This window comes from Gadus chalcogrammus, chromosome 23 (assembly GCF_026213295.1).
Source record: "Gadus chalcogrammus isolate NIFS_2021 chromosome 23, NIFS_Gcha_1.0, whole genome shotgun sequence".
Lineage (NCBI taxonomy): Eukaryota > Metazoa > Chordata > Actinopteri > Gadiformes > Gadidae > Gadus > Gadus chalcogrammus.
In genome coordinates, this window is record NC_079434.1 from 2,714,415 (window position 1) to 2,741,100 (window position 26,686).

The 26,686-nt window shown below is 47.2% G+C and overlaps 4 protein-coding genes across 5 annotated transcripts; 1 reads left to right on the forward strand and 3 right to left on the reverse strand.

The window, feature by feature from the left end:
- Window positions 1-151: 151 nt before the first annotated feature.
- On the reverse strand, window positions 152-1,906 carry c1qtnf9 (C1q and TNF related 9). Its single transcript, XM_056584471.1, has 3 exons — window positions 1,579-1,906; window positions 1,367-1,429; window positions 152-1,204 (listed from the first exon to the last, which is right to left on the reverse strand). The coding sequence occupies exons 1-3, from the start codon at window positions 1,784-1,786 to the stop codon at window positions 435-437; spliced, it is 1,041 nt and encodes a 346-aa protein (XP_056440446.1). The 5' UTR covers window positions 1,787-1,906; the 3' UTR covers window positions 152-434.
- A 2,206-nt stretch (window positions 1,907-4,112) lies between these two features.
- tagln3b (transgelin 3b) lies at window positions 4,113-6,552 on the reverse strand. The gene is made up of 5 exons (XM_056584470.1): window positions 6,464-6,552; window positions 5,629-5,859; window positions 5,043-5,217; window positions 4,499-4,601; window positions 4,113-4,254 (listed from the first exon to the last, which is right to left on the reverse strand). Exons 2-5 carry the CDS (start codon window positions 5,806-5,808, stop codon window positions 4,113-4,115), a joined length of 600 nt encoding a protein of 199 aa, XP_056440445.1. The 5' UTR covers window positions 5,809-5,859; window positions 6,464-6,552.
- Window positions 6,553-7,812: 1,260 nt separating this feature from the next.
- Window positions 7,813-12,260, reverse strand: abhd10b (abhydrolase domain containing 10, depalmitoylase b). The gene is made up of 5 exons (XM_056584140.1): window positions 12,129-12,260; window positions 11,556-11,769; window positions 10,464-10,575; window positions 9,766-9,903; window positions 7,813-9,003 (listed from the first exon to the last, which is right to left on the reverse strand). The coding sequence occupies exons 1-5, from the start codon at window positions 12,220-12,222 to the stop codon at window positions 8,662-8,664; spliced, it is 900 nt and encodes a 299-aa protein (XP_056440115.1). The 5' UTR covers window positions 12,223-12,260; the 3' UTR covers window positions 7,813-8,661.
- A 776-nt stretch (window positions 12,261-13,036) lies between these two features.
- On the forward strand, window positions 13,037-26,346 carry ythdf3 (YTH N6-methyladenosine RNA binding protein F3). Of its 2 annotated transcripts, none has more exons than XM_056584380.1 (6): window positions 13,037-13,656; window positions 14,057-14,081; window positions 14,362-14,441; window positions 14,823-15,866; window positions 16,011-16,733; window positions 20,734-26,346. In XM_056584380.1, the coding sequence occupies exons 1-6, from the start codon at window positions 13,633-13,635 to the stop codon at window positions 20,755-20,757; spliced, it is 1,920 nt and encodes a 639-aa protein (XP_056440355.1). In that variant the 5' UTR covers window positions 13,037-13,632; the 3' UTR covers window positions 20,758-26,346. The 2 variants fall into 2 exon arrangements, with proteins under 2 accessions (XP_056440355.1, XP_056440356.1); XM_056584381.1 differs by having other exon boundaries at window positions 14,823-15,669; window positions 15,973-16,733; window positions 20,734-26,345.
- Window positions 26,347-26,686: the final 340 nt, after the last annotated feature.

Sequence of the window (26,686 nt, forward strand, 5' to 3'; positions counted from 1 at the left end):
GCGTGGTTCTCGGCAGAACAATCGAAAACAAACAAGACTCGATCATCCAGTTATGACACTGTTTAAGGCTATGCTCTCTCTGTCTGTCTATTTGTGTTCACATGCCTGCTATTTTACCAATGTCTGACAAGCCCTAAATACCCGGGTAAATAGTTCTGGGACAGGTTTAGTAAATAGAGTGCAGACAACATTAAGAGACAGCCGTCTTTTTGTTTGAAGAGTGTATTAGCAATAGTTTTTACACATCTATTTATTTCACCTTTACATTATGTCAGATTCCAAAAGCAGAAGTAAGTAGGCCCAGCAGGTAGGCCTATCTCATAATACACATTGAAAGTCATTGACATCCAGACAATTAGGTTCGATTTAATTTAATCAGAACATCACTAACCTCTATAACAGTCCATTTAGTACATTACATTTAGGGGCCACATTTAAGCCCCGAAGATCAAGAAACCGGAGAAAGTTGTGTCATCATCTTCATCAGCGAAGAGGCCATTGTACAACTCCCCTCCCACCACTTGGAGCCACACTTTGTCGCCCACCGCCAGGTTGAGAACAGCGCCCCCTGCTGCTTGGTCCTCGCCGCTCTGGTAGACGTCATGGGTGTAGATGAATTTCACCCCATTTTTCACCAGAGCCACCTTGACGTTTCGGGCAAACACGGTAATGTGATAGCTAAAGTAGTATGCCCCAGCCACAGCGCATGTGAACCGGCCAGTCTCTGGGTCGTAGTGATTCTGTAGGTTGTATATTATCTTGTTGAACCGGATGGGCGCGTCAGGCGGCGGCTGCTTGGTTTGCTCTGTGAGACCCACAGAGAAGGCGCTCTTGGGGATAATGACTGTGTCCCCCTTTTGGCCCTTCTCCCCCACATCCCCCCGCCCACCTCTCTCCCCCCGGTAGCCAATGTTGCCTTTGTGACCTGGAACACCCAGGTCTCCTTTGGGACCTGGTCTCCCTGGTGGTCCTAGGGCCCCCTGGATACCCCTGTCTCCTCGAGGGCCCACTTCGCCCTGAGACCCCTCTGGCCCCAGGGGCCCTATATCCCCTTTGGGTCCTCTAGGTCCTGGTGGGCCAAATTCTCCTTGGATCCCCTTCAGGCCTAGGGGCCCTAGGACGCCTTGGGGCCCCATCTTCCCAGGGGCCCCCCTTTCTCCATGTTCACCCTTCTTTCCTTTCAGACCCAATGGTCCTGCTCCACCTGTGGATGATACATACAAGATATGTGCTTTATCCTTCTGTTCCTCTCATGATTCCGACTTTTTACAAGGTCAGGCAATAGATGTTAATTGATACACTAGCTCATTAAGCAGAACAGATGAAGTAAGTATTATCTATAAGGACGTTTTGATGCAATACAGACCACTCTCTCCTTTCTCTCCGTTGTTGCCATCTCTACCACCTTGTCCAGTGACACCAATCTCACCTTGAAATAAACAAAAACTTGGTTCAGGCTTTTCAAACAGTGATTATATTAAATGTATTACAATCAGGGAAAAAAGGTAAGCTACACAGTGTCATTTGAGAATAATGTCCCGTGTTTCTCTTTGGAGCGAGGTGTTTCTCCAGACGTACCTCTGTCGCCCTTGTCACCTCTGAGTCCGTCTCGACCGTCCCTGCCCGGCATTCCGTTGTGGCCGGGGTCCCCCGGTATCCCTGGGTACCCACATCCTTTAGTGAGGGGGTTTTCCTGCGCAACGCACCGGGCCGCCAGCAGGAGGAGAAAAAGGGTGACACACAGCCTGCCCGGCAAAACTCTTCGGGATGCACTCATCACACTCATTTCCAAAGCCCTGCAAGACTAAAAGAAGGGAAACAGTGAAACACTACACAGCCTATGGGGTCCCGGCCTCACCAGACATGGACACCAGTGGTCAGGACAGGCGCACTGTTGTGGTGAACACAAAAGACCACCAACTCAATGACTCAATCAAACGCTAACCGGACGAGAACTTTGGACAAGCTGCGGTGCTTCAGCGTAAGCTCTAATTCCATTGGTCTACCTTGTGTCTTTTTTGGTTACTGATTATGCCTTCCCCTCTTTGAATGGTCCATTTAACCTGGAAGGTTCTATAATCCGGGGAGGTAATAATCAGCCATGGCTCAAACCATCAAAAGGGGTAGCAAAGATGCTCTTGTGATGTTTCCATACCACGCTCTTAAGCCTGGATAAGATATTTAGTTGTATGCACATTAATGTACATTGTCTGTCAGTTTGATTCTACATGGCTGGATACATTTTTATAATAGAGCAATAAAAATAGTATAAAGGTGATGGATGTGTATGCTTTGGAATGGCGCTGGCTGTGTGGTCTAATGCTTTACTTGTGCTTTTATGAATTTGAAGCACTACTCATTCAGCGGCATCTGATTGGTTAATTAAAACTAGGAACAATGGGTCATGGGCCAACCTTTCCCATGGGATTTATAAAAGAACATCAACAGACCTTAAAACTTGACCCCATGAAGTGCATAGTGGCTGTAAAGTTTGACCTTTTTAGTTGGAGTTGTAAACCTTCCTCCAAGCCGTTGCTTCTTGGGTGCAGATTACAGAAACAGTGGGTAAAACGGAGAAAGGCTCTTTCAGCCATTGAAAATCTAAATCATGACTATTGAATTGAGGAGGAATTATGGGAGGTTCTTTGAAATAGATCTGAGATAGAGTTAACAAACAATTATCAGAGCGGATGGGTATTATTGCTCTCTTTCTTATTGAGGAGTCGATTTCGGTGAGCAAGAAGAACATTTATTATTGCAAGCATAATGGAGGGTTCTTAACAAGAGAAAAACCTTAGTTCCTTTCGGCAAAGCCTATGGTGTACTTCACAAAGAGACACACGTTTACACGTTTCTCATCATTTATTTCAGTAATTTGTCATATTGTCATACGCAAGCATCCAATTATCAAGACATTTCAAAATCACCACTTTACATGACAAAACCTTGCATCCAGACAGGCTTTATATAAACGTATATATAAACATCAGTGTCCTACAGTTAGCTGCTACAGCACACACACCTGTACCTGCCGGCGCCCAACGTGGACAGAGATGTCATCTAAATAAACTAAAATACATTTACATCATACATTTACAACTGAGTCCAACCCTGGTTTCTCCTAGGGTCTCTTGACAGTGAGGGGGAAACATCAGACAGTCTGCGTGTTCCGCCATCCAGGCACAGCGTGATGTGAGTGGCCCGCTGAAGACCTTGCCATAAGTCCTCAGACGAGAGAGCAGAGCCTTGGCAGCTCATGGGGACTTATATTACAGCTAGATCGACTCAACATTTAAACGGACCATGGTGAACAAAAGATGATGCACATAAATATATATTTCTAAATATTTGTACACGTGAATACCAAAAATAAGCCAAGACAAGCTATGATACTAGCTTTACAGTGGGTACATAACTGCTTTAATAAGTAAAAAAAATAATAAGCAATAAGCTTATTTGGGCCAAGGGAATCTAATCATGGCCTCTTTCGGCAGGACTATAAATTAAAACTGAATGACTTCCTTGCCCACATTCAAACAATTATTCAATTATTCAGGAGTTCTGACAGAGAACAGCGGTAAGGCGAACAAGCCCCGACCATGATGACCTTAGGGACCAGCTTCAGGACTCAGCACCAAGGCTATAGTTTAGGGAACAATGAGGACTCAAGGGACCAGCTTCAGGACTCGTCACTATGGCTATAGGTTAGGGGACACAGCTTCAGGACTCGTCACTATGGCTATAGGTTAGGGGACACAGCTTCGGGACTCATCACTATGGCTATAGGTTAGGGGACACAGCTTCAGGACTCATCACTATGGCTATAGGTTAGGGGACACTGTTGACTACAGCTGCAGCATTAGCAAGACGGAGGGACTTTGTGAAGTGGCTAAGCGAGGTACAGTGGATATATGCAGAGGTATCTGACTCCGTCTTCCTTTGAGGGTTTCCAGAGGAGGTGTGTGTGTGTGTGTGTGTGTGTGTGTGTGTGTGTGGTGTGTGTGTGTGTGTTGTGTGTGTGTGTGTGTTGTGTGTGTGTGGTGTGTGTGTGTGTGTGTGTGTGTGTGTGTGTGTGTGTGTGTGCGCGTGCGTGCGTGTGTGTGTGTGAGGCGCTACATGATCTGGCGGTGCATGCCGTAGCCCGTCATCCCGGACTGGGACGCCCCGCGGTTGCTGCCCATCTGCAGTCCGATCAGACTCTGACCCTGTCGGAGCTGCTCCTCGGTGAACTCCCGCCGGTAACCCTGGGCCTTCCTGGGCACACCAGAGTGAGGGTCAGAGGGGTCAGGGGTCATGAGGACGACAGAGCTCTGATCAACTCTGTCTGATTCAAACACCAGTTTGCTTTATGCACCTTCTGGCATTGATTGAGACATGCATCTAAACAACTTCCTTCCCATTGTTTAAAAGGCTGGCTGAATCAGCACAGCAGTTATTATACAATCATGGAGACACTGTTTAACTCTCTTTCTTCTTGACGTGACGTGGTTCTCTGTACCTGTGGAACCAGTCGCGGTCCCCTCTGTAGTGACCATCGTCCTTAGTGACCGCCACACTGCCCAGTGCCATGAGGGTCCTCTGCACCGCCGCCAGGTCCTTACCTATACACACACACACACACGCACACGCCCAGGCACACGCCCACGCCCAGGCACACACACACACACACACACCCACACCACACACACACACACACACACACACACACACACACACACACACACACACACACACACACACACACACACACACACACACACACACACACAAAAGGTACACACACACACCCACGCGCGCCCACACACACACACACACACACACACACACACACACACACACACACACACACACACACACACACACACACACACACACACACACACACACACACACACACACACACACAGACACAGACTGTTGATCAAAGTTGCGCACTCCAACCTTTTTTCTGAAAACTGAGGATATTATACAATATAGCATTTAATAAACAAGGTCTGCATCTTCAATACTAGAAGGAATTCTACTAAAAACCCTTGCCTTACCTTCCCAGAGATCCACAGTCTGAAAGATGTCGGTAGTGATGACCCCATAGGCCTCCGTGGCTTGAAGAAAATTTGAAATCTTCTCCATCTGTTTAAAGGCCATCTGTGTTTCTAGAATCTTCTTAATGGGCTCTTTTCCCCTGGGGTAGAGGCTGTTTATCAGCCTGCAGAGGATCTGTCACCGGACGGAGATAAGGACGTGTCTGTTAGCAGAATGAAGACAGCTGACGCTTAAGGTATCCAAACCATCATCGATTGTTTCAGGGCAGAGTTCTGCACACAACACCAAAATGAATAGGGTGAGGACCAGAAGGGCGCTGTGCGTTGAGCACTTCACCAACGGCCAAACGCAATCTATTTAGGGTTCAAAATTAATTATGAATATACCTAGATAACTACAATGTGCCATTCTTTCTAACAAAAAAACCCTGTATTTGACTATCTAAAAGACGGTTCGGACTGTGACAGAGATCCAAACGACACATGGTGGGTTGAAATCCTTGCTTTGGAAACACGATGACGTTATGCCCCGACGATTGGCCTGCAGTAATAATTTAGCAGTCTATTTTCAGAAGCAGGCACTCACTGTTCCGTCCATCAGCCAGGCCTGGAAGTTGTGTTTCCCCGCCTGCGGCCTCTCCAGGTTGCCCCCACACTGGCCCACTATCCAGTCGACCAGGCGCTGCTCCAGGTCGGGGTCGTACTTCTGGTCAATCTTCTCCTGGACCTCCCTGCTCAGTCCATAGGTGGGTCCTCTGTTCGCCATGGCAACTGCTCTCTCTCACTCCTTATCCGTAATCTAGGGTTCTTGAGACACCTGGCAGGAGAAAAACAGAGGTAATATTGTAACAAACATAGAAATAATAATTATTTACTTTTTAATCCAATTTAAATTATCATGGAGAGGATTTTGAGCTGATTAATAATACATATATCTGCATATGATTGCTTCAATTTAAAATGTAGTGTTGAAGGAAATCATTTTTTTTTACTTTTTTGCGTGAATAAAGTGATATATTGTCTCAGTCTCGCCTCTCAGCATCTGTCCCTTTAAGCTATGGTACAGACACGTCCCGGAGGATTGTGTTCTGGCCGAGATGGGTGTGGTTCTCGGCCGCTGTCCCGCAGAGGACAATCACTTTAATTACTATAGCAACGTTCGAGTCGGCTAGGCTTCCTGCGTACGCGTAGGATTGCATACAACATTCAACGTACATTTGGTAGAAACCTAATCTTCGATAACTAAAAGCACAACTCTATATGGTTTGATCACATTTTCATACATAAACTAAGCATTTTAAGAAATTCTGCGTGGATTTTTGCTAGCATGAAAGGCTTAAAACTGAAATGACGAATGAAAAAGTAAAAGCAATGGGTGAATCGGGCGGCGGTCATGTCATTGGTCGTACGCATGTACTTACTTGGCTAATTAGATGCAGCGTCCTCCCGTCCTGTGGTCCTGTGGTAATCCCGCTGACTTGCACAGGGTAGAGGATGCTGAGCTGATGAAGCATCCATGCAGCGCAGGGGAGGGGGGGTGCGTGCGTGTGTCGGGCAAAGCAAGCTCTCCTCGCAGTGCGCGTTCGGGAGTGGCGCGCCACCCGTTTTTATACGGAATATATAGAGGGGGCTGGAGGGATATAGAGAGGGAGCTGGAGGGATAAATAGAGGGGGCTGGAGGGGAGCTATAGGCATCGGCCGGGCCATATCGTTAGCGCAGAATGCAAAAATTTAAACACACACGGCCAGACACAAACATTTACGCGTGCGCACACACACACACACACACGCACCGTATGATTGCCCCCCCCCCCCCCCCCTTGTGACGCAAATTTGATTTAGTCGTCCCTTCTTTAACTTGTTTAGCGGATAAAACATCCACAAAAATAACATCAAATCCACAAACACGTGTCATTTGTTATTAAGTATCGACACGAGGAATGCGAGGGGTTGGATGTACTGTACAGAGAGGCCTATTGTGTTTCACTGACTTTCAATCCTAATGAAACCCATAGCTCTTTCTCTTTGGCTGAATTAGTGGTTTGGGCAGGCTGAATGTTCCAGGACCGATTCTGTAACGTGGACAGCCTGTAGGCCTCCATGAGCCCCAAACACTCGCTGGGGAGAGCGCTCTGTAGGCCTACTCAGTTGGCTTCTCTGAACAAACGCAAACAGTGACCACTTACCGCTCATGATGAGCCAATTCCCTTCGGACAAAGAGCAATACAAAAAAATCCCCATGTTTGTCACTCAGCCTATATCTTTATATTTCATACTCTATTGATTCTGCACGATCCCGTTCCACATTTTATACTCAATTGATGTAGCCTACACGTAAATTAACCTTCTGTTTCTCCGTTTTCGATCCAGGGGTTGATTGCCCGTACTTTGATACACCAGCCAAAGGCCACAGCTGCAGTAACCACGCATGACTGAGTTTAAAGCCTCGTTGCGCTTCATTGATCTCAGACCCCCCCCTCAGTAAGTGGGACGTCACATGTTAATCAACAGCCTGCATCGGGCTCGAACCAGGGGCCTAAGGACATGAGCGGTGGTCTTCAACAGAAAGATCTGTAGAGACCATCGATGCAAGACGCTGTCTTAGATCTTTCACTAATACATATTCTATAACAGTTTTCCCTGTCACTAATGTCCATTAGCATAGAATTGGACCAACCTGCAAGCTAAAGTTGTCTTTGCTTACATATGCATCTGCCCCCCTTCCGTTCAGACATACTTCCAGCAGACATGGCCCGGGTCTGTCCAATCGGAACAGTTTCTCATTCGCGAGGGTTTGATACCATGACTGCACATAGGGGGGCGCCCGATGGAAGCAACAACGAAGATGGCTGACGCTAATGTGACCCACGTTTCATTGCTCGGATTGTTTTCAGCTGATCCACGTTGTTCCAGAGGTTGGTCTGCGATTCTGCGCCTGCTGATAACGTCCCTCGGGTATCAATAATTAATTGAGAGGTTCCAGACTGATACACAGTTGGCCTGGCTATGTCAGGCTCAATGTATACAACACACTGATGGGTCAACTGGTTGAGGAGGCACCATTCTCCAAGTGAGGCTCTCATATTAGGCCTGTATGTAGTTTCACCAGTTACTATGGAGACTATGGTTTGAAGAAGAGAAGCTGAATGTTGTGGATAGTCTTTATTGGCCACAACGTGTCAGGATATTAAAAAGGCACAGGACAAACTAAGGCTGTCTAATGGAGAAAGACAAACAAGAGGAAGAAAACAGAAAAATCAGTGGCAAGCCGAGCAGAGCATCACAGCGGCCTTCCACTAGGAACTGAGAGGAGGCCCTGAACGGGAACAAGTGCTATGCAAACATGACCTGGAGAGAATGAGCCGGATGGGTCACCCGTCTTCACTGTAGTGTATGCACTGTCCGAATGGCATGTTTTGGGGTTGACCCCCCCCCCCCCCCCTTCCCCCCCCCAAAAAAAGGGAAGACATGGGTACAGAAGAACAGAATACGTGGACAGGTGAATGATGCGGGAACAAGGGTCCACACTTTGGCTCGAAGGGAAACAGGGTCGTGGCCGATATTTTGGGGTTTCCTGTATGACTACCATGCTCTCATATTCTTCCTGTCCCCTCAGCCCTCAGACCATTGTGGTCAGCTTGTCTATGAGGTCGTCGATGGTGTACACGATCAGCTTGATGTCGTCCTTCTCGGCCATGCGGTGCTGCGCGTGGCGCCGCAGGATCACGTCCACGTCGTCGCTGAGCACACGCTCCGCCACCTGCATGGAGACGTGCCAGGGCACGTCCTCGTCCTTCAGGCCGTGCAGCAGGCGGATGGGGCAGGTGACCGGGATGGGGCTCTGCAGCACGCGGTGGTTCTCCGCCTCGCGCAGGAACTCCATGTTGAAGCGGTACTCGCCGTCCTCCGAGTGCCGGGTGGGCACCGTCCACACGCCTTTCTCCTCAAACTCCTTGCGCGTCTGGGAGGGAGGGGGGGGGGGGGCGGGGGACAAAACCACATCATCACTTCACAGCGCCTCTAATCTATTACCCAATGTTTTTCCTCCTCGATATTTACTATACTCACTGAGGTAAGACACATGGTGAGTATTGTTTTTAATCGATCATCATTCTCCTCATTCTGTGCTAAGCCTTGTATCTAACACTAGAGATGGGTTATGCAAACTTTTGACTTTGGGTGTACCACTAATTTGTCATCAAGACCTTTCATATGCAAACTTTTAAAAGATAAGTACACGTGCAGTGGCTGAGAAAAGAGTTCCAACGCCCCCTTTGTAAACGATAAGGAAGGCATGGCCAGTGGGAAACCGCTCAAATCAATAGTCAGCTACTCCCGTTAAGGCTCCAAGCATGTTCTTTCTAGCTATCACGAATCAGCACTAAACATAAGTGGATAACATCACAATAGAGAAGACAATAGAGACATGAGTGCACAGCGGCACTAATTAAAATAAACCATAATGCTAAATTTACTGAAAAAATGATAATATCAATTCTTATCTCTATATATTATTTTTTCGAATCATTTAATTTTTCCCTAATCACAAATCTATTCCTACGTACGGCCTGCAGTACCTTGGTCCTGCTGGTTTTTATAACACTGCTGTAGATGATAAACAACCATAAAACAGAGACCAATATCAATAATTGAGAGAGTGATAAATGGATAGACAGCTAGTCATTGTTAATGCATTAAATAGTTTGTATTGACAGCTTCCCACCTCCAGCGGAAGAGTGTTGAAGGCTGTGACCAGGTGGTCCGCCGCAGTAGAGATGCCCACGAGAGCTGCGGTCTTCTCTGGCCGGGCGATGGCTGCCAGCAACATCAGCCAGCCGCCTATACTGGAACCCACCATGATCTACGCCGCACAAAGAACAACCATACATATAACTCGGAGAAAATAGACCAACACTCCCAAACGCATGCTAAAACTCCAGCCAAATGATTGATGGGTCAAAATGAGTGTTGAAATTAATCAATAAATAAATACATAACACGTATGGGGTGGAAAGTTAAAGTTCTCAATATCGAAAGGAACGCAAGACTAAATGATGGCCTTGTCATGTTAACAACCTTTGTCTGTGATGATTTGGGTTAGGTCATATCAATTATAAATAGCTGCACTTCATTGACAGGGAGTCTAACCTGCAGAAAAGGCTAGCTTCAAATAGCAAGGTCTATACATAGAGGCAGAAAAGTATGTAGTAAGTATGTAATGGCAAAGGTAGCGCTTTGGAAAAACTCCTGAAGCAGGTGTCTTGGGAAGAACACCACTGCCATCTACAGACAGTCCTGTGTACCCGCAGCCCCGTTAGAATAGGCCCCCCATCACTACTGACACTGCTTTTTTCCTAAATAGTAGCATATACGTTTTGCTCACTATTGTCAGACAGACATTTGCCAGACGGACATGTTTACCTGCGGTCCCTCCACCAGCTCGTCCAGGACGTACAGGACGTCTTTCTTCCAGGTGCCGATGGTCCCCTCGGTGAACACCCCCTCTGAGGCGCCGTGGCCCGTGTAGTCGAACCTGGAGCAGGAGGAGGACGCAGATCAACACTGTTCAGACTGAAGACGCCTACCGTGGGGTGTGGTCATGGTCGAGAATAAGACCGAACCACGGGAACGGCAATCTCTCTCCATCCGAGGGGCTGATGTATCAATGAATGAACGTTACACAGCAGTGGAGCGGGTCATTTAGTGACGAGGGCGTAGAGATACAGCTCACTGTCTGCTGCATACCTGTCTGCAACGTTTGAATTGCTTTGTATAGTTGTTGTGGACATAGTGTGCACAATCCAGACATTACGCAAGCTCTCTAGGGAGAATCCAACGTTTTTAAATAGCTCCCTGTTGTGATAATGAGATAAGGTCCACCACTGTGTTGACAAAGACTAGTACAGTGATGGGTTTATTTGGACTTCACTTAAGTGGCTCTGTTCTGAGTATTTGATTGATCATTATATATCCACGTCGCTGAAATAAGTCATCAGTAAATAAACAAAATAATTGAAACAACATTGCTTGTTGTTCTTAGTGAGGCCAAGAAATGGCTTTGTGGAGGTCCTATGCTCTGACTTCCTGTCCCCTCTCAGAAGCTGATGGAGGATTACAAACCCTTTATGGAGCAACGGAATTCTATCTGTGGATCACAGGAATAAACTAATTTATTCATGTATTATTCATGCATTATTACTTTTTAAACTTGCAGTGGATATCTGAAATTAGGTAGGTCAGTTTTATATATAGAACGACATACAATCACTGAATTGGTTTCTGTAACGTATCAGCCAGCATTGTGCTGTTGTTGCTAAATTAACTGTAATGTTGCAGACCCTGGCTCGTCATAACTGGTCTTCAATGTCAAGGTTTTGATTGAATCTTAAGACATAAAGTGTGCTAATTCATCAGGTATTCTATTATATATATTATTATTATCATTATATATATTATTATTATATCTATATAGATATCAGATGATATCAGGTCAAAGTGTTATGTTGGCATTACCTGAGATAGGCATGTCCCAAAGACCTGCAGAACTCCTCCAGGGCCTCAGCCTTCTGTCCGTTCATGTTTGACCCATACCCGGGCAGGAACACCACCCCTGGGCTCTTCCCCTTCACCCGTCTGTAGGCCAGCTTGGGAAGGTCGGGCCGGGTGGCGAACTGAACCGTAGACTTGTGTCTTACACCCGAGGTACATTGTACATGCCTGGGTCCTCCTAGATCGAGATTGGATATAAAAGCATACGAAGTTACATGAATATCGTGGTTTGCTTGCTAAAGACACAAAGGAATACCATTATAACAGCATGTCGATGGTCCAAATAACTTCCAGAATGTAGCCGAGATCATCTCGAAGAAATGTATATCATATTGGGCAGTCCCTCTCCTCCTAACTAGACTAATTAAAGCAGGAACTAACCACATTCCGCATTTACATGCTGCTCCAGATAGGTTATGAGACCAGGCCTGTGTGTCTGTGAGCGTGTGCCACACCCCCCCTGTGTGCGTTTTAAAGCCATAAACACATTCAACTTCGCCGAAACAAACACGGCGTACATAGTGGTGGTCCACTAACCTTCAAAACGCGTGGACAATACAGAAGAGACCCCGACATTGCTGATGATTTGAGAAAGTCCTCTGCGGCAGGACCTCAGCGCCACGGCTGCCATACTGCTTTCCCTCACGCGAACATGGAAACATCGCGAGAACTTAAATGATTCTGGTGACTCAGGTCTGAGAGTGCATGCATGTTATGTATCGCTAAACGTACCACTGCAGAGAGAGACCAGTCTATGTTGTGCTTTCATCATAATCCAGTCTTATGTTTTGCCCTGATCATAGTCCAGTCTATGTTGTGCACTCATCATATTCCAGTCTATGTTGTGCAGAGTCCAGTCTCTGTTCTCTTCATAGTCCAGTCTATGTTGTGCAGAGTCCTGTCTATGTTTGCACAACATAGACTGGACTATCGGGTGCACAACATAGACTCGACTATGAAGAGAGCATAGACTGGACTCTGCACAACATAGACTGGACTATCAGGTGCACGAGTCCAGTCTATGTTCTGCTCTCTTCATAGTCCATTCTATGTTGTCCAGAGTCCAGTCTATGTTGTGCAGAGTGCAGTCTATGTTGTGCTCTCACCATAGTATATGTGGTGCAGAGTCCAGTCTACGTTGTGCACTCGTCAACAATCTGACATGTGTTTAAATCCTTCAACATTGAAAAATAAGCTTAGCTAACCACATGATTTATAACAGTTACATTACATCGAGTGCATTGTATATTGACGACATGAATACTTTTAGTAGGAAAATACTATACAATAAAGTAGAATTATAATTTCTGCGCTGGTTGAATTTTTTATTGTGTATGGAGATGAACAGACATCACGAGAATCTCCGGTTTCCAAACTCTTCATCACATGATGATATATTTCATCATAACTGCAGGACGATCCGGGCCGTGAGGCGAGCAGGCATTTCAGAACAACAACGAAGCATAAACTCTAGTAAAAAATACTTGGTAATAAATACCCTAGAATTTAATGCAATTATGCACCTACCAACTAACACCATGTCGATTGTCCAAATAACTTCCAAAATGTTAGGAATGCATTTTGCATTCAATTATATGCATTAAATATTCTATGCAATACATCTTATGCATTAAATATGCTTAATCGTGTGGCGGTGAGTGCGATGCTCTGTGTGTAACATGACTCAGAGCGTCACCGGCGGAAGGTCACGGAGCAGAGAGCCCGACGGAAGCGGGACTCAAAGCCTCTCCGCCATTGTAGAACATGGTACAGGAGATCTCAGTAAAGCACTACTCGGTTTTACGTTAACGATAGACCACGTAGCTTCTCCCGACGCGTTTGGACCCGCTGAGAACACACGGTCTGCCATCGGAGTACGGTAAAGCCCCTCGCTGCTGCCAGCTCCGACGACGGGCGGAGAACCGGAGAACGAGCCGCCACCGAGCCGCCAGAGAGCCGAGCCGCGCTAGGGAAGCACCGGAGCGCCCAGCAGGATACACCGGGGACAGGCGGAGCAGCGATCGGGTTTGGTTCCTGGAGGATGTCCGCTACAACAGTCGACCCGGTTTGTGTCTTTTCCATTTGAATGCTGTTCCGAATGTGATGTGTGACAAACGCAACTTTGTCAACACTTTGATGGGCTAACCTGGTTGAGCCTGCTTCCACCAGGCATGCCGGATCACAGGTCTTTGATATGTGATAGCTGTTAGCTGAGTGTAGGCCGACCTGCAGACCGCCGACCAGCCCCGGCTGTAGTCGGTCCCCGGGTCCTCCACTGCGGAACATGGACTGGATGTCAGGTCGACGTCTCGTCCTAATGTAGAGCCAGGTGTAGATGTGATGTTTAGAACACGGTGGAGCACTAACAACCCGGGAGGTGGGCCACAACGTTAAGGATAGCATCGTGGGTTATTATTCATATTTTTGTATTCTAACATCCCTTTTACTCTTCTGGCCAATTTCAGAGACCGAAGGGACAAGGAAATAAAGGTATTGTGCTTTAGAAATGTATTTTTATTTTTTATTTTTTTAAAGAATAATCGTTACTCTCTACTTTTTCCAAGTATACAACTCAAATTTTCCATTAGTCATTAAGTCCAGATAATGTTTAGCCACACTTGTATAACCAATGTAAGATTTACAATAGCACTGTTGTTTACTAATGCCTTTAAGTTAACTGTGACCAGATGCATGGGGGTGATCTTGATAATACTGTCCTATATTGTAGTAATGGCTATCTGATGACCTAAATGCCTGTGTTTACTTCTAGTGCAAAACGGATCAATGCATCAAAAGGATGGTGTGAACGATGATGACTTTGAGCCATACCTAAGTGGTCAGACAAATCAGGTAATAAATACCAGGAAAGACCCCTAGGGTTTTACAGAGGGATGCAAGCCTTTAACTTGTTGCCTGTGTGGTGTTCGGCGCTCTGCTAATGACTATTTTTACCCTCGTTTTTTTCTATTCTCGTCATGTGGGTGGCTGACAACCATGGAATTGTTCCCACAGAAAATCAAAGTGTTCCAAGCCAAGAATTATGTGCCTATGTTCCATTTCCAAGTAGCTTGAGATAAACTTGTATTGTTCTCATAAACATGGCTAGATCAACCAGCCTTTGACGGGGATTCAGCCATGTATAGTGGCAACTGGTTAAATACATTGGAGATTTAATCTGTAACCAAAGTCCCCATCGAGACGATTAACTCAACAGGTTTCTTTCCCCCACAGAGCAACAATTACCCTCCAATGTCCGACCCTTACATGCCCGGCTACTATGCTCCCTCCATCGGCTTCCCCTACTCCCTGGGAGAGGCCGCTTGGTCCACCGCCGGGGACGCGCCCATGCCCTACCTCACCACCTACGGCCAGATGAGCAACGGTGAACCCCACTACATCCCAGACGGTGTGTTCGGCCAGCCGGGCGCCCTGGGCAACACCCCCCCCTTCCTGGGCCAGCACGGCTTCAATTTCTTCCCGGGTAGCGCAGACTTCTCCACCTGGGGCACCAGCGTGTCGCAGGGCCAGTCCACGCAGCAGAGCTCGGTGTACAGCAACAGCTACGGCTACGCCCCCAGCTCCCTGGGCCGGGCCATCGCCGACGGCCAGGCGGGCTTCAGCAGCGACACGCAGCTGAGCAAGGTCCCCGTGCTGAACAGCATGGAGCAGGGCATGGCGGGGCTGAAGCTGGGCGCCGACATGGGGGCGGCCGTCACCAAGACCGTGGGCTCCCCGCTCGCCTCCGCCGCCGGCATGAGCAGCATGGCTGCCAACGCCGTCCCCCAGTCCGTCAGCTCCTCCGCGCCCAAGCCCGCCTCCTGGGCTGCCATCGCCAGGAAGCCGGCCAAGCCCCAGCCCAAGGTCAAACCCAAAGCCAACATGGGGATGGGCTGTGGTGCGGCCATCCCCCCTCCCCCCATCAAGCACAACATGAACATTGGCACCTGGGACGATAAGGGCCCCCTGGGTAAGGCCCCGATGGCCCAGGCCATGATGCCCCCCCAGACCATGGTGCAGCAGCCCCTCATGGCCCAGCACCAGCCGCTGCTGCAGAGCCCTCTGCCTCCACAGCACCCTCATCAGCACCAACATCCGCACCAGCACCAACACCAACACCAGGCTTACCACCTCCAGTCTCTACAGTCCCCCCAGCACCCCCAGGCTCTGCCCCCCGGTCCCCCCCACTCCCACCCCCATCCCCACGCCCATCCCCACTCCCACCCCCACGCCCACCTCTCCTCCCAGGCCGGCCCGCCCCAGGCCCTCCATCAGCACCACCCACAGCAGCACCACCCTCAACAGCACCACCCACAGCAACACCACCCACAGCAGCAACACCACCACCAACAACAGCAGCAGCAGCAGCAGCAGCACCACCAACAGCAGCAGCAGCAGCAGCACCACCAACAGCAGCAGCAGCAGCATCATCATCAGCAGCAGCAGCAGCAGGGCCCTCCCCCGAACCGCTGGGTGGCCCCCAGAAACCGGGGCGCCACGTTCAACCAGGGCCCCGGGGCGGAGGGCTTTGCCGGCATGGGCGGCGTGGCTATGAGCGCCCCCCCATGCTCCAGCGGAGAAGTGCACCCGGTGCTTGAGAAGCTGCGCACGCTCAACAACTACAACCCCAAAGACTTTGACTGGAGCCTGAAGAACGGCCGCGTGTTCATCATCAAGAGCTACTCGGAGGACGACATCCACCGCTCCATCAAGTACTCCATCTGGTGCAGCACGGAGCACGGCAACAAGCGCCTGGACGGGGCCTACCGCTCGCTGGGCGGCAAGGGGCCCCTCTACCTGTTGTTCAGCGTAAACGGCAGCGGCCACTTCTGCGGAGTGGCGGAGATGCGCTCAGCCGTGGACTACAACGCCTACGCCGGCGTCTGGTCGCAGGACAAGTGGAAGGGCAAGTTCGAGGTGCGGTGGGCGTTCGTCAAGGACGTTCCCAACAACCAGCTGCGACACATACGCCTGGAGAACAATGACAACAAGCCGGTGACCAACTCCAGGGACACACAGGAAGTGCCTCTGGAGAAGGCCAAGCAGGTGCTTAAAATTATCGCCACCTTCAAGCATACCACCTCAATCTTTGATGACTTTGCACACTACGAGAGTCGCCAGGAGGAAGAGGAGGCTCTGAGGAGGGTGAGGAACACGTACGCACAAACACACTTGCACAAACACACACACACACGCCTAACAAGTCCTCCCCACACTGTGAAGGTGGTATGCATGTTGAGGATGGCACCGTGACAATGAAAAGCCTCACCCCAGGCCATTATGACTGACCCTAGACAAACTATGCCTGTAATCGGCGGATCTTGTTACACCTGTTCCTAAAGCAGTAACAAGTGCAGCCGGTGGCGCTTGCTGCATGAATGGTGTAGTAGTACAACTGGGAGTAGCTGCAAGCCCGTCAGCATATTTGCCACCACATCACTCCTCACTGAAAAAGCACGTCCATAATGTCTTGACGTCGGCCATCTTGTGCTACGGAGGGTTGGACACGGGGATTGACACAGGTTTTTTTTCTGATATAAGCCACATTCCTGACATTCCTGCTCTCAGACAAAAGGCAGAGGTGGGCTCTGCCGGTCTCTCTTGGAGCTGGGCGGACTCGCTCTTCCTCTGGCCGTCTCTCCCTCCCCCCCTGCGGTACTCGGGTCCGGCTCGGACTGCTTTATTAGTCCATTTCAGCGTACGGCCTCTCCTTCCACCCGGAGAACGGCCACACTGAGGCCTTTCATTGGCTGACAGATCAGCTAGGGGTCCTTCCTAATGAGCAGACGGGCCCATCCTGCCGCCCTGCTTAATAATGCCTCGGCCCACACGGGATCACCTAGCCCCGCCGGTAGATATTAAGCATTCATAGAGCCGGCGCAGAGAGCCAGGGAACCATGATGCAATTTAGTGACAATAACACCGTGGGTGCTTTCATTTACCCCGGCGGTTATAAATGTGCAGGACGCTGGGATGCAACACGAGTAGCTACTAAGGCTAACTCCTCAATGCTTTTCAATTTTAAGTGTAGGGGAAGAAATCCCCCAATATGTCGTTCTTTTCTTCCTCCGCTCTCTCCCCTAGCCTGCAGATATGTCTCCAGCGGGCGTGTATTGACTACTCGCTGCTGACCTTGTTAATATGCGCGAGGTTACTTTCTCATAAATATTTCAAGTCAATGTTTTCAGTGCTCTGGAAACAAAGCTGTCAGTGGACAGGCTGTTTTCGTTGCGGCTGGTTTCATACCTGCTCTTGTAGCCTTGACCTCCTACATGCCAGCAGCAGGGCCCTGCCCATCTCAGACCCCCGCCCAGCCCCATCCCACCTGGACTGACAAGGTTAATTGTCCCTGGCTTGTAATGCCTGTCCTTCTGGCACAGGGAGTGCAGTCGTAGCAAGACTGGCTGCCTAAGATGTAGCATCTCCGAGTGATGTGTGCAACCAAGACATAGTGCCCTCTGACCCTCGCTCTGGAGATATTTTCTTGCATATATTCTCTCCTTTTATATAAAACATATGTCACCCTTGTAGTTGGCAAATTAGCAGTTCTGCTCCTAGTCAGTAAGTTAGCATGCCTGCTCATGGTCGGTAAGGTTGCAAAGATCCACTGGTGGCTATCAAGTTAGCATAGGTCCCCCTCCGGGTTGGCATTGATCCACTGGCGGTTAGAATAGTTCACCCAGTAGTTAGCATATATCCGCTAGTGGTGAGAACCACTATCGTAGTAAGCATGTTAGCATGTCTTCTTGTAGTTAGCAAGTTGGCATGTCTGCTCATAGTTAGCAAGTTACCATGTCTGATCGTAGTAAGCAAGTTTGCATGTCTGCTCGGGGTTGGTAAGGTGGCATAGATCCACTGGTGGCTATTAAGTTAGCATATGTCCCCTTTCATAGATGCGCTAGTGGTGAATATTGGCGTTATTCACCTAGCAGCCATCTTTGTTCTAAACACAAGATGGTTCGTGTTTGGAACCTAGATAGCTGCTAGGTGACCAAGCAAATAATGGAAGGAGAAGATGTTGGTGCCCTACTGGCTATCGCCTCTACAGGTGATGGCTGTCCTCATACTTCAGGCTGATCATTATCAAGAGCGGATCAGATTCTGGACAAAATGGATGGAAGGAATGTAGGAAGTGAATGCAGATTCAAAAATGGAGGAACTTGAACACAAAAATGATTAGTCATTATCATAACCACAATGACATGAACCACAGTGGTTCTCAAAGAGAGCCCTGTTCCTCCTCACAAACAAAGTAGTATACTTAAGAGTGGCTGCTGGTGTCAGTGATCTCAACCCATCAGGATGGTTTCCTTCTCTATTTTCCAAACCTTTGTGGACAGAGAATGACACTGTAGCGGTGAGCAGATGTAGCTGCAGCCTATGTTACTCTAGGGCTGAGGAGATGAGGCAAAGGACAAGAAGTCTCTGTGTTCTCCTATAGACGGAGCTGTTGGCCTGTTGGCACACAAGTGTCTGCACACTTTCTCCTGTTTTTCTTTTTCTCCATTTCTTTGAGAGCCTTTGAGCAGTATATTTCTAAACAGAGTCTAGTGTAATGAGGGAGTTCTCCTCCAATTTAATGAGTGGCTACAGCATCTGAGGAAGAGCTCAACAAAGTTAAGACGAAGGTTTCACAAATGGATAACCTTAAAAAACAATAAATGCAGCTAATAACTTTTGGTAAACATCCAGCCTATAAAAACCTATCTCCTGTGATTAGGGCTGTGCGATATGGGAAAAAATGAATATCCTGATACATTTTCTCTATTTCAGACTATACCATTGTTGGTTAACTTCCAAGGTGGTTTCCATCACCTTGGAGAGTGAGGAATCACAATTGAGTTGAAATAAGCCTTTTTTTAATTCAAACAAAGCACAAATGGCAAAAACGATCTTCAAAATTACAAAAAAGGGGCAATATAAAACTGAGCAGCTCAGAACATTGAGAGAGAGAGAGAGAGAGAGAGAGAGAGAGAGAGAGAGAGAGGCTTATAAACATTAAGGCTGAATCTTCTAAAACTATTTTACACAAATAACTAATTTAACTAATCACTAATTTTCTTTATATGTAGGCCATTGCAAGGGATTAAACTAAAATAGTAAAAACTCATTTTATTTACACATTACAATGTGTTCGATATTTTTGAGCCCATTGAATTAATTTATTTAGGAATTGTACTGTGCTGACCTCTACCCCCAACGCCTTGTCGGGGTCGACGGATGACTCCTCTCCCCAACAAACCACGCAGACACGTCCCAGTTAACTCTTTATGGTTGCTTGAAGTTGGTTAAAACAACAATGTTTTCCGAGGCTAACTTATAGCTAGAGAAGTAGCATAAGACGAGGGAGCACTTTGTATTCCGATTGTGTGTGTAACTGTTACGGAGCGTGCAGGTGGTAACCATGACGGCATCCGATCAGACAAGACGTTACAAGCATTGGCGTGTTTTGCTCCACCTCCTCCTCTCGATATCCAAAAAACTGCCAGATCACTGATCCCTTTATTAGTTATTTTTGGAACCAGCAGTTAGTCCGCTTCCATGTTTCATTTGTCAATTGAATTGGCTTAGGATACACTTTATGCTACACTGAGCCGGCAAGCGAGGCAAGCCGTAAAGAAACTTGAAAATTAGGTCCCTCCCTTCCGCACCTAGATGTCACTTGGGATTGTTTGGTGAGTGTGTGACGCAAGCGTTTTTTTTACCTCTCACTCACGTTACTGCGTGAGGGAGAGGGAGAAAGCCACCGGAGAATGTTTAAAACACGAAATCCAAGGCAAGTCTCGGCTGCCACTTGAAAAACCCAGATGACTGAAAAATATTCGATACTTACGATTTTATAATTTTATGTATCTCACACAGCTATTTCGGAGATATATCGAGTATATTCTATATATTGCACAGCCTTACCTGTGATTCTATTTGCTGTAACAGTTGAGGGTCCAACAAAATGATAGTTGGTGATTGTTAGCATGGCTAATGCACACAGAGAGGAGTGTAGAAGAACGTGTCGCATGACCAAAAGATGAGGTCGAAGCAGAGGAGACAATCAACCTTTTTCAACTGCTATTTCATGTTTTATTTGACTGTCACTGGAATGCCATCCACTCATCATCTGTTCGCCTCTCTCTCTCTCTCCTCCTAGGAGCGGAGCCGGAATAAACAGTAACCTTCAAGCTGGACGCTCTCTACTAGAACTGCAACTCATATGGACGTAGGACCTTATATAATTCGCCCAACCGGAACGGAGGGCGGGCTTTCTCTCTTTCTCTCTCTCTCTCACACTCTGTCCCTCTGTCTCTCTCTATATGTGCTTTTTGTTGACCATGTGTCTGAACACCACCGTGAATGGACTCGTATGTTAGAGTTGAGCGGTGCATCGAATAGGTCCGTGTCTCCTCTTCTCCCTCCCCACCCCCACTGTCCCACTAAGAAGAAAACTTCGTAACCCCCCCCCCACACACACGTTAGGTTGTTTGTCTCTAAAGCACTTTTTTTTTGTTTTCAGTTGGGTCATCATTAATAACCTCTCAAATTACCCCCATAATTTCTCTAACTTTGTCTTCTTATCTTCTTTACTTATATTTGTGATTAACTGACTAACCAAGCGTAGTCAGAACATTTCGCTAGTTATTTGTATTATTATTTTTTTCTTCGTTTTATTAATGCCTCAAAAAAAATTAAGTCTGGGATGCTATTGGTGAAGTGAATCTTCTATGGAAGGGATTTAAGATGACCTGTCTAAATAAAGCCTACTTGAATCTGTATTCAGCTGTCTGCTTCTTCCTGCTTCAGAGGCTGCGGTTGATTGACAGGTGGATCGGCCAATCTGTAATACACCCCTCCCCTCAATAACGCTTGACATCCAATGTCCTCTCCCTCTCTGTGTGATCTGTTTCTGTTCCTGTGAACTAACGGTTACGCTATGAGCTTGTTAGCACTAGCCGATAAATATCTCTTTGTTGCATTTTGTTTTTCTTTTTCCCGCTCTTGTTATCCTGTCACTAAAGTTAATCCCAGGTCTCGTGGTCTGCTGTTCAACGTACTGTAACTCGGCAAATCAGACACCGCTGTCACTGAACCACACTAGCACTTTTTGGAGATCAACCCCCCCCCCCCACACACACGCACACACAAAATCATCATCTGTTATGGTGTTTAATCGTGAAGTTATTCACTATACCTAGAGAACCATCAGCCATGTTTAAAAGAAACCAACTACCAACATGTATTCTGTTTCTTGGAGGAGGGCGTAGGAGGCTGTTAGTCTGGTATCCAACTCAAAAATTACTTATCTTCTGATGTATGCATTCAAACCACCGTAAGAATATAAATTGTTGTGAATACTTAAACGTGAAAGTTTTGAAATCAACTTGAGCGGTCTGTAGACAGTCCCCCGTCTATGCCTCGGGCTAGCGTGACACTAGAGGATCCAGCCAACTAGCTGTAGCCACAAACCGCTACATGTGGTATTTACTCTTCCTTTAATTACATTAATTGCCCCCTGAAAACAATTAGGCCTCAATATCAAAGACATGTGTGCGCCATAGAGCCTGACGAAGGGCCGTGGCATTTCCTGTTTACACACAGGTCTGAACAGGACAGGGTGGGTGACTGGAGACAGAATGGCTTTTGACTGCCAGCTGCTCTAGTTATTTTGTGATATTAAAAATGGATAATGATATACATTAAAATATGAATGACTACTAATCTAATTAGTAAATTATTTGAGTGTTTTGAGTGTTTAATTAGTACTAGAGTTTCCGCACACGTGTTGCACACGCTCAACCTGTAGTTGTAATTATTCCAATAGCAATAATGTGGGATCTCCAGTCGATAATGTAACACATTTTTGAGCGCATAATATGATAAAAAAATTCTAATAATGTTACAACGTATAACATTTTGGTTAACTTTTTATGTAATGAAGCAAGCATAATAATTTCCTCCTTACGTTATAAAGCAAACATCATAATTTTCTACCTATAAACCGTTTTCACACATTTTTGCCACATTTGTATACCAGAAGATTCTACCCTGAGGGTGTTTCATACTTAATGCTTTATATGCGGACATCGATGTCATTTAGTACACATGCAAAATAAATAGATAGGCTACGACTTCAAATTGACTGTGACTTTAGTGTACGCATTCAAATTCTGCAGTTAGGTGCTAAAGACTTTTACCACAATAATACCTTCATACTGCGCTGCAATAATTGTAGCAAAAGGATTTGTGCACCTGTAACACAGATTTGTGTACTCGTAGACCCTATTTCGTGTTTACGATGGTATAAAAAAGACATGAAGACATGGCTAACTCCCGCGGCTATGGTTCCATTGCAATATGGACTCACTGGCGTTTTTCTTTTTTCTCGGGTTGGGTCGGGTTTGGGTCATTATCGGCGCATATTTTTGCAAACCGGACCCGCGCATCACTACTAACTAGCTAATCCACATTTGGACCTAGCACTAGAAGACAACCCCTAAACTCCAACCTAGCTAGCCTGGCTCACTCTCGCGCATCTGTGTTCGCACTCGTGCATGATTGCGCGTCCATGTACTTGGAATGGGTGGAGTGAGAGTCAGCGTTTAAGGAGAGGGGGTCGGACCATTTGAGTTGTGTGTTTTCAACATCTGCTGGCGTTTCGCAAATCCCATATACCCAACCTTTAAATGTTGCTAAAATGATGCGTCATATATTCTAGGGGTGGGAAAAATAATCGATTCTTCGATGCATCGCTATTCTCTCTAAAACTATTCCGTCTCGATGCAGATCAATTAATAATCGGAATTCTAATAAAAAATAAAAGAAAAAATATTTTTTCTTTTAAATTTGTTTGCCTGCTGCAACAATCTGTTCACCAGAGAGAGATGATTTTAGTAATTTTAAAATTATTTTATTTATCTTCAGTGTGTATTGGCCAATGGGATTTGTCTTGACACGATTGCGATTGCAAACTCACAGCCAGACAAAAGAACTCCTTCTAATTCAAGAGCATCTTTTTCTTTAATGACATAGAAAAGAAAGATTAGAAAGAAAAGAAAACTGAACCCTATTTTTTACATACTTCCATATCAACCTGGTCTCACAGGAATCCGTGAAATGACTACGGACGAATAACTCGAAATCCGTGGCCACATCACGGAAACACGCCGATTTCCGTGATGTGGCCACGGACACATGACACTGTTATTCCGTGGATTCCCCTTTCAATCTGTGTGTGTGCTCCCGTTTCAATCTGTGTGTGTGCCACATTTGACCACAGCGGGGGCTTAACTCCAAATCTGTGGTGGTCTGACGGAATCACTTCAATTGTCCGTGATGTGGCCACGGAATTTGCTCCAATGCAAGTAAATGACACTGTTATTCCGTGGCTCACGGATATCGGCGTGTTTCCGTGATGTGCCCACGGATTTCGAGTTAAGCGTCCGACCGTAGTCATTTCACGGATTACTGTGAGACCATGTTGTTCCATATTGTTTTGTAATGCAAGCTGCATTCATTATTGCATTTTTCATAGAAAGTCATATTTGTGACAAAAGCTTTTTCTCTAATAAAATATTAGAAAAGTTAATTCATCTGTTGATGTCTTTATGATCATCACAAAAGTAGGAAGTGATTAGCAAACTCTGAGTAGCAAACTCAGATGTATATATATATTTTTGAAAATCACGCATGGAAATGTACATAAAAAAATTTGTTCGATAATCGTTTTAGAATCGAATCGTTTACCTCATATTCGGAATCGAAACGTGAGGTGCCAAGAGATTCCCACCCCTAATATATTCCGTTGCATCCACAAAATCTGAAGCATCGATCGATGAAAGATTGGTGCATGAGTTAGAGACAAATAGAAGAAACGACAAAGAAGAAAGGTGTCGCGAACGACTGCGTTACCAGAGAAAGAGCGTATATTTTTGCTTAATTTCACATATAACTAACACTTGGACAAATGTAGTTAATTTCTGTGTTTAACTGAGAAAAAAAGTGAGTGGAAGGATGGGACCCTATAATGTTCAGCTGACTGTTGTAATAATAATAAAAAAAACATTTTCTATGCACGTGCAACTGTGAACTAATTTATTGCAATTTATTGTATGATGTGTGCTTTTAGGGGTTATGATAAGACCTATCTTTAAGCGTTCAACAAAAATGACTCGTAAAAGCAGTGCCAACATTTAATTATGTTTGAACCCAGTGGTTCTCAACCTTTTTTGAGCAAACGCCCACGGCACTCCCACGGCACTCCCTTGCCTCCCGCCGTGCCCCGTCAATGAATGAATGCCCGGGAACCGCGGGCACCGTGACAGCGGCCCAGGCAACGCGGGCACCGCAGCCCGGGAACCACGGGCACCGCGAAAACAGATTGCGTGCAGAGTTAGGCCTGTATATTTTGTAGGCCTATTTGAAATACAACAGTGTTTTCGTGGAGACCACGCTCAGAGAAGCTGGAACTGAACAACTGCGAGAGGAAGGATGAAAACGGGCTATAAAAACAAAATTCGTTTTTTTTTTATTTGTTTGATTGTGTTGTGTTGGTTATTGAACTGTGCAGGACCAAACCGCGCTGTATGACCACTGTTACACTGAGCCTATTTATTTCAGGTAGCCTATTTTTGCAAGCAAAAAAATTTGAAAACCAAGAAAGTTTGAAATCTCATCTCATCTCTCATCATCTCATCGTCATCCGCTTATCCGGGGTCGGGTCGAGGGGGGAGCAGCTCAATCAGGGGGCCCCAGACTTCCCTTTCCCGGGCCACATTGACCAGCTCTGACGGGGGGATCCCGAGGCGTTCCCAGGCCAGTGTTGAGATATAATCTCTCCACCTAGTCCTGGGTCTTCCCCGAGGTCTCCTCCCCACTGGACGTGCCTGAAACACCTCCCAAGGAAGGCGCCCAGTGGGCATCCTTACCAGATGCCCGAACCACCTCAGCTGACTCCTTTCTAAGTAAAGGAGCAGCGGCTCTAATCCGAGTTCCTCACGGATGGCTGAGCTTCTATCCCTAAGGGAGACGCCAGCCACCATTCTGAGAAAACTCATCTCGGCCGCTTGTACCCGCGATCTCGTCCTTTCGGTCATCACCCAGCCCTCATGACCATAGATGAGGATAGGAACGAAGATCGACCGGTAGAGCGAACGCAATACCGCCCCCGCTGCTCCGATTCTCCGGCCAATCTCACGCTCCAGAGTACCCTCACTCGCGAACAAGACCCCGAGGTACTCCTTCACTTGGGCTAAGGACTCACTTCCTACCCGGAGTAAGCAATCCACCGGTTTCCTGCTAAGAGTCATGGTCTCAGATTTAGCGGTGCTGATCCTCATCCCAGCCGCTTCACACTCGGCCGCCAGCCGATCCAGTGAGTGCTGAAGGTCACAGGCCGATGATCCAATGAGGACCACATCATCTGCAAAAAGCAGTGACGAGATCCTCAGACCACCGAACTGCAACCCCTCGCCACCACGACTGCGCCTCGATATCCTGTCCATGTATATCACAAACAGGATTGGTGACAAGGTGCAGCCCTGGCGGAGACCAGCACCCACTGAGAACGAAACTGACTGGCTGCCGAGAACACGAACACAGCTCTCGCTTTGGGAGTACAAAGATCGGATGGCCCTGAGGATAGACCCCCTTACCCCATACTCCCGCAGCACCTCCCACAGTTTCTCCCGGGGGACCCGGTCATACGCCTTCTCCAGATCCACAAAACACATGTAGACCGGATGGGCATACTCCCAGGCCCCCTCCAGGATCCTTGCGAGAGTGAAGAGCTGGTCCGTAGTTCCACGTCCGGGGCGAAAACCGCATTGTTCCTCTTCAATCTGAGGTTCGACGATCGGCCGAACCCTCCTTTCCAGCACCTTGGAGTAGACTTTACCAGGGAGGCTGAGAAGTGTGATACCCCGGTAATTGGCACACACTCTCTGGTCCCCCTTTTTGAACAGGGGAACCACCACCCCGGTTTGCCACTCCTTTGGCACTGTACCCGACTCCCACGCGATGTTGAATAGGCGTGTCAACCATGACAGCCCCTCAACACCCAGAGCCTTTAGCATTTCTGGCTGGATCTCATCAATCCCTGGGGCTTTGCC

Excerpts from the sequence above, each read along its gene's own strand:
- tagln3b (XM_056584470.1), bottom strand. The coding sequence starts at position 5,808 with ATGGCGAACAGAGGACCCACCTATGGACTGAGCAGGGAGGTCCAGGAG. Across the intron at positions 5,218-5,628 it reads CCTGGCTGATGGACGGAACA|ATCCTCTGCAGGCTGATAAA; the intron begins GTGAGTGCCTGC and ends GTCCGGTGACAG. Across the intron at positions 4,255-4,498 it reads GACCGCGACTGGTTCCACAG|GAAGGCCCAGGGTTACCGGC; the intron begins GTACAGAGAACC and ends TGGTGTGCCCAG.
- c1qtnf9 (XM_056584471.1), bottom strand. The coding sequence starts at position 1,786 with ATGAGTGTGATGAGTGCATCCCGAAGAGTTTTGCCGGGCAGGCTGTGT. Across the intron at positions 1,430-1,578 it reads AGGTGACAAGGGCGACAGAG|GTGAGATTGGTGTCACTGGA; the intron begins GTACGTCTGGAG and ends GTTTATTTCAAG. Across the intron at positions 1,205-1,366 it reads CGGAGAGAAAGGAGAGAGTG|GTGGAGCAGGACCATTGGGT; the intron begins GTCTGTATTGCA and ends TATCATCCACAG.
- abhd10b (XM_056584140.1), bottom strand. The coding sequence starts at position 12,222 with ATGGCAGCCGTGGCGCTGAGGTCCTGCCGCAGAGGACTTTCTCAAATC. Across the intron at positions 11,770-12,128 it reads ATTGTCCACGCGTTTTGAAG|GAGGACCCAGGCATGTACAA; the intron begins GTTAGTGGACCA and ends ATCTCGATCTAG. Across the intron at positions 10,576-11,555 it reads TTGGGACATGCCTATCTCAG|GTTCGACTACACGGGCCACG; the intron begins GTAATGCCAACA and ends CTCCTGCTCCAG.
- ythdf3 (XM_056584380.1), top strand. The coding sequence starts at position 13,633 with ATGTCCGCTACAACAGTCGACCCG. Across the intron at positions 15,867-16,010 it reads CCCAGGCCCTCCATCAGCAC|CAGCATCATCATCAGCAGCA; the intron begins CACCCACAGCAG and ends CAGCAGCAGCAG. Across the intron at positions 16,734-20,733 it reads AAGAGGAGGCTCTGAGGAGG|GAGCGGAGCCGGAATAAACA; the intron begins GTGAGGAACACG and ends CTCTCCTCCTAG.